This window comes from Barbus barbus (genome assembly GCF_936440315.1).
Source record: "Barbus barbus genome assembly, chromosome: 23".
NCBI classification, from domain to species: domain Eukaryota; kingdom Metazoa; phylum Chordata; class Actinopteri; order Cypriniformes; family Cyprinidae; genus Barbus; species Barbus barbus.
Genome location: NC_136751.1, coordinates 12,833,689 through 12,840,741, shown reverse-complemented (window position 1 = coordinate 12,840,741; position 7,053 = coordinate 12,833,689). Strand labels below are relative to the sequence as shown.

The window sequence follows — 7,053 nt, the reverse complement described above, 5'->3', positions numbered from 1 at the left end:
ATTACTTAAAACAGTAACCGGGGCGTTTTCCTTAGCACTAACCTGAATGAGTATATGCATGCCGCCATTTTATTTAGCAATATTTACGGGCAGTGGCTTGGCATGAAAATTCCACACGCCAGTAGTAATGGGCCATTTCTTGTAATGCTCAGAAGGTGATTAGGGCTCCCAAGTAAGACCCTTAACATCAGTGTTGACATAACGTCTTCATTCCCTCCTTCAGGGAACGAGGGTTACAGTACATAATGTAACAACATTTATGAAAAGATGTTGTCAGATTTCATTGGGTATTTCAAATATGAAATTTATTCGTAAGCTTGGTAAACAGATTAGGATAATTTACCGTTCCCTCATTCAAAGAGGTAAGGAACTGTACTTACATGACTGAAAAAAAAAAATGTTGGGTGTCCAAAAGCCTTAGTCAAGTCAAGTCATAAAGGTTATTTATATAGTGCTTTTAACAATACAGATTGTGTCAAAGCACTTAACAGTATCAAATTGGAGGATAGAGTGTCAGTAATGTATAATAATAAGACTAAACACTCATTTTTCAGTTAAAGGCCTTTCATTATTGAATTCAGTGATGTCATTGTCTAGCTCAGTTCAGTTAAAATAGTATCTGTGAAATCAAATTGACGATAATAGCTTAGAAAACTGCTCATTAAAAGGACGAGGATGGGAATGTTTTTTTACAAGAAGGAATCTAGTATTTTAATATGTAACTAATTTAATGTTTAATTTCCTTCTTTTAAATGTTGTGTGCTATCACAAAAACAAACAAAAAAAGATATCCAGGGGATGATTGAGGGGCACAAGGAGAATCTGGGGTTAGCGGGTTTCATGGAGATGAACACTGAGAGTGCTGAACTAGAAGAGTCAGAAAATTAGAAAGACTTGACAGAAGTGCTACTATTCAGTACTCATGATGACATGGGAATCGATCAGTTCAGAGGACATGAATATATTCTTGCCGTGAGTCTAAGCACAATGTAATATTGAATTTTTTTTTCCAGTTTTTATGAAAGCCAGTCTCAGTACGCAAAAGCACAAAGCCTGTGAATTAGCTTAAATGTATTCTGTTTATTTTTTACAAACTAAAGTATTTAGATATGTTGTTTTCCTCAAGTTCAGTTCTCAGAATGCAGAAGGCTCTCAGAAGTTTTTTTTTTTTTTTTTTTCATTGAATGAGTACTGCTAAGCTTTAAATGACTATTTCCTCATCATGTGTTTCTTTGTGTTTTTCTCTGGTTTTAGCAAAATGATGTAACATTTTGGAACAAATATGCAAAATAGTAAACCAAAACTTGATGCTAAAATAGCAAATATCTGTACAGCTACCGTAAATTTTCCAGGAGAACTGACATAAGCTGGGATAAATGTGAGCCAGACAGCACAGAATATGAGCATACTAAATGTGATGAACTTGGCTTCATTGAAGTTATCAGGGAGCTTCCGAGCAAGAAAAGCTAAAAGAAAACACAAGATTGATAGCAGACCAGTATAACCCAGAACAGCCCAGAAACCAAGAGCTGAACCTAAGTTACATTCTAGGATAATCTTTTCTCTATAATAGCTCAAATTCATATATGGGAAAGGTGGGGATATTGTTAACCAAAGCACACAGATAATAAACTGTATTAACGTTAAGGAAACAACACTGAGTCTCTGTTGAAGAGGCCCAAACCATCTCATGGCATTACTTCCTGGAATTGTGGCCTTGAAGGCCATTAACACCACTATTGTTTTCCCGAGAACACAGGAGATACAAAGGACAAAAGTGATTCCAAATGCTGTGTGACGCAACATACAGGACCACTCAGTGGGCCGACCAATAAAAGTAAGTGAACAGAGAAAACACAGTGAGAGTGAGAAAAGCAAAAGGAAGCTCAGCTCTGAGTTGTTGGCTCTTACAATAGATGTTTCTTTATGAAGGTAAAACAGAAAAGATACCATTGCTGTTAATAACACTCCAATGAAGGAGAAAATGCAAAACACCACCCCCATGATTTCTGTATAGTAAAGGAATTCAACCACTTTTAATACACATCGGTCTTTCCTTTCATTCGACCAGTACTCCAAATCACATGGGAAGCAGTCACTAGAATCTGTGAAGAAATTATTCCAATATATAAAAAATAAATGTTAGTGAATGTAAAATGCTCTATAAATTCACTTGACAAAGAGGACAGTATTACACTTAACTTTAACAGTTTCATGAGATTTATCCTGTATGTACTACTTTACCTGTGCCATTACTGATTTCTCCTTCTGCACATGGAATACAGTCATAACAGCAGGCAGGTCGTCCTTTTTGCACTGCCTTCCTAGTGCCAGGGGGGCAAATCTCACTGCACACGGACACAGGCAACTATAAGAAAATAAGTTGTCATATAAAACATAACAGTGATGATCGATTCATTTGGCAAAATAACTTGTCTTCAGTAATAACTGAATAATAATGACTGAATAATAATTAAGTAATAACTTTTATCACTATAATGCCACTGCTTTCATACATATTTTGTCATATTCAACAAGCTGACAGTTCTTCAGTCACTGACCATTTAATGATTCAAACTGTTATTAATGTACCTGTCCACTTTTCTCTACCCATAGTATGTTTTCCTGATTGACTTGAAGACATTGTTGTGAAGGCAGTGAGCTGTCATAGAGGCCCACATGCTCAAACTGCAGACTTCCATCCTCAGCAGGCTGCCAGTTAACAAGGTCATATCTTGCGACTGGATCACCACTTTCATCAAAAAAGATTTCTTCACCTGTTTTAACAGTGAATCTCACATCCCTCATATGCTTCAACACCTAAGAGGAAACATCAGTAACATTATTTCTATATTAATTTGTAAATTTCTGTATGAAACTTAAGTTCTCCTCAATTACCATTTGTGGTGTGGGCCATCCTCTTTTGCTGCTGTTGGTGGAGGATCTGATGTCTTTTAATACACTTTGAAGTGTATATGCGACAGCATACACTGCAGTGTACACCTTATTTACTATACGTAACTCTGATACATCAGTATATTCATTTTGCAGCTCTTCAAGTCTCTCTGAACCAGTACAGCCATCACTGCCAATGTTCCCGAACGAGCACTGAAAAACTATTTCCCAAAATTCTTTTAAAAGTTTATTTGTTGGTTCTTGATCAGGATGCACATTCACTAGGAACTCTCGCAGGCCCATAATGTTGGCATTTGCTATAGCAAAACCCACAGCTCCAGAAAGGAAACTGTACTCCTTTGTTTCTGCAAGAGTTCGAGAAGTGATCCAGGATTCACTGCCAACCCACTGTATCCCTGTGATGTTGTGCTGTGAAATTACTTTCAGGAGGGGGAGAAAGTCTCCTAATGCCATGAAAGCAAGCACAACCCTGGCGGTACCCTTTTTGATAATTTCCAGTGTCTTTAGAAATTGCTCTTGTGGATCACTGCTTAATATGGCCTCTGAGTATTCAATACAGACCCCTTCTTCTTTTGCAGCCTCCTCAAATGCTGCAATACCATTATTACCATAGTCATTGCGACTCCTGACTGTCCCAACCCAGGTCCAGCCAAAGTGCTTGACAAGCTGAGCCAGCGCTCTGCTTTGGTAATAATCACTGGATATTGTTCTGAAGAAGGATGGATACCTTTTTTTGTCACTCAGGCATGCACATGTGGCAAAATGACTGATCTGCAATATACAAAAAACTGTATAATCAGTTGACCACAATTTTTCAGAAAATACTTTTCAGTTCTTATTTAACTATATAAGCATAGTGCTCTAGTTCAATACATTGCTTTCTTTCAACAGTTTCTTTCAACATAATTTTTTTTCATCAACATAAATTTTCAAGCATATATTTTTGGTACATATTCCAGTGGTTCATCATAGTCTGATTACACAAACCAGCAGCAAATTGAGTTCTTACAACTGGTAAGCTGAATGGACCAACTACAGATGCCAAGCCAATGGTGGGTGAGGATGTTGATTCTCCAACAATTGCATGAGTAGCTGGTGGTTTAGAGCAGGATGTATCACTCAAAGTGTCTTCATAACCGTTCATTAAAGCCATGCCTGAGAGGATTGTTTGAGCAATAGAGCGACATGAGTCATATATCTTATAGCCCAAATAAATACCAGGCAACAACTGTGTGCTGTTATTTATCTCCTCAATGGCAAAAATCAGTGCCTGAGCAAATTTAAACTCACGTAAGTTTAAGCTGTGGTGAATAAAAAGCATCAGCTGTATTACATTCTGTAAAGAATCATCAGAAAGTTATACTTAACACCTTTTTTATTTATTTATTTAATTAATTATTTTTTTCTATCAGTATCATCATACTGACCTGACACATGTTGTTGGATCTGGTTTGGATGTATAATTTTGCAATTTTATCAGAGCATTTCTGTGGATTGAGAAAATCGCTCCAATGTTGATGTCTCTTTCTGCAAAAAGTGAAGGTAAGGCAGGCTGACCAAGCAGGCTGCAGACTTGTGCTGAAGCTGGCATAAAGACACCATGTACAATAAGCAGCAGTAGCTGCAGTGACACAGTGCTCTTTGCCATGCCAGTATGTATGTGGGGGCAAGATCATCTGAGACAAAACAGTGCTGCCTTTTATTATGTCTGCCTTTTGGCATATCGTCAAAAGTCCTTTGGGGCATATTAAATCCTTTAAACTCTATTTTGCTCTTTGCACTCATATTTCATGATGTAAGAAGAGATACTGATGGTCCAAGGAGGAATGTGCTGGAAACTTATTGTGTTTGCATTGGTTTTCTTCTTTGTCTTTTTCGTATTTTAGCCTAAAAAAAGTGTCTGGGGATGAGAATGTGTAATCAAAAATCTGGTAGCATTTTTCCAAACCCCAAGGTCTCTGTAAAAAAGCTGATTGACTCTAGGTTGCAATGTAGTAAATGCAATTACATAACATTCTATAACAGTTGCCTGACAGTTTTTAATTAATTAGTTACTACTTTTTTATTATAATTATTTATTTTTTATTTTTTTAATAGAGAGAAGAAAATTCCTCTCTAAAAAACTCCTCTCTAACTTGTTCATCCAATTTTTCTGTGTGTATCATCTACAGTCCTTAATTACAAAAAAGATCTTGCCTGGTCAAGTGATATATGTATATATAATTAATTACGCAATGTGATGATTAATTAATCTAATTAATCACAAATTAATTGAATGTTAAATTTGTCTGGGAAATTACCCTCAAAATAAAATTTAAAGTCATTATTGTGTCAATTGAGAAAAGCATCGAACAGATATTACAAAAAGTAATAAAAACATTAGAAAGACAAGAGGGAGAGAATATGACATCATTTTCATTTTTGTAATAACTATTCCTTTATTATTAGTATTATTAGTATTACTATTATTATTATTATTATTAACATGGAAATACAAACTTATTATTATTTATGTATTTATTTTCATGAAATGATCGTCTAAATAAGAAATGTCTTGGTTACGTATGTAACCCTCATTCCCTGAAGGAAGGAACAGAGATGTTATGTTGATACTGATGTATTGGGGTCTCAATTGGGAGCCCAATCACCTCTGAGCAGTACAATAAATGGCCAATCAATCTTGGCGAGTGGAATTTGCATGCCAAGTCACTCTCCATACATACAGGTATATAATAAGGCGGCATGCTTTCATTTATTCAGATATGTGCTGAGGAGCCAATAATGCATCCCACCCATTTAGCAGTAGTTTATGATTGTGGCAAGAGGGACGTAATGTCTCCATCCCACCTTCAGGGATCAAGGGTTGCATACGTAACCAAGACGCTCCCTTTCAGTCAGCTGTGTTTGACGTTACACTAATACTGTGCTTTTTTTTTTTTTTAATGAAACCTTTAAATTTATGGAATGCCAACCTGCCATAATTAGAAATAAATAAAGAAAGAAAGAAAGAAATGTACAAAGAAATGTAAAAGAGCAATAAATTAATAAATATATAAAGAAAAGTAAAAAAGCAAAAATAAATAATTATTTATCATTTTATTTCCTTATGTTTTTTTTCCACATTTATTTATTTTAGATTTTTTTTTATTTATATATTTATTTTTCTCCACTTTTATTTATTTTCACATTTATGTATTTATTTACATATTTATTTCCACATTTATTTATTTCTACATTCATCTATTTTCACATTTATTTATTTATACATTTCTTTGTCCGTAGGGGAATGAGGAGGGTGTGTTTTACTGCAGGAGTAGCAATCGAGCCAGAGTAGTAGAGGGGTAAGCTTTGAGGCCACAGTGACACACAGTGACACCCCGTGTGGACAGTCACTGCATTAACTGATTATAATGGGTTCTCTTGGTGTAGACACGGCTTTAGATACAGATACATGTCTTAGGCTGGAAATACACAGAATTAGGTCAAACAAAAGGTGTTCATGGGAACGGAGCTAGTGAAACACACACGCCATGCATTGAACATACAAGCATCATGATCATCCAAACAGGGCCTGTCGTGTGCCCTCAGCTTTTTGAGCTAACTGCATTTTTTAATGTAACCAAAAACCAAAAACAACATTGACAGCATCAGAAACAATCCCGTAAACTGATGTCCAGGGGCTTTTTTTTTTTACCGTATTAAATGCATTAATCATTAATATGGAATGCCACGTTCTTCATTCCAATCGATAAATTCAGTTAAAATAATAAAGTTACTTGTAAAAATCCAATCAGTGTCAACAAAAGCCATCACAGCCATCATTACTGAATGCATGTACACTGCAATTAGCCTACAAATGCATAACATGTTATGAAATTAATGTTTTAAATTTTGAAGGCAGAAATATGTCAATATGTCAATCAATTAAATGATACGTTTAATATGAAACTAAAACAGCCACTAGGTGGCGCCAAGTCACTGTCTTAACGAGTGAGTTCAATCCATTCAACTGATTCCTTCAAATAGGTTATGCCAGTGATTTTCAATCCTGTTCCTCGGGACCCACTGCTCTGCACATTTTGCATGTCTCGCTTATCTGACACACTCATTTGAGTTCATGGTGCTCTTTCCCAATGA

At 35.8% G+C, this 7,053-nt stretch overlaps 1 protein-coding gene across 1 annotated transcript; it reads right to left on the bottom strand.

Moving 5' to 3' along the window:
• Positions 1-1,209: 1,209 nt before the first annotated feature.
• On the bottom strand, positions 1,210-4,564 carry LOC306843145 (extracellular calcium-sensing receptor-like; the record flags this gene model as incomplete). Its single annotated transcript, XM_079374438.1, has 6 exons — positions 1,210-2,105; positions 2,245-2,368; positions 2,593-2,820; positions 2,899-3,687; positions 3,926-4,217; positions 4,344-4,564. 6 exons carry the CDS (start codon positions 4,562-4,564, stop codon positions 1,210-1,212), a joined length of 2,550 nt encoding a protein of 849 aa, XP_079230564.1.
• Between the last annotated feature and the right edge of the window lie 2,489 nt (positions 4,565-7,053).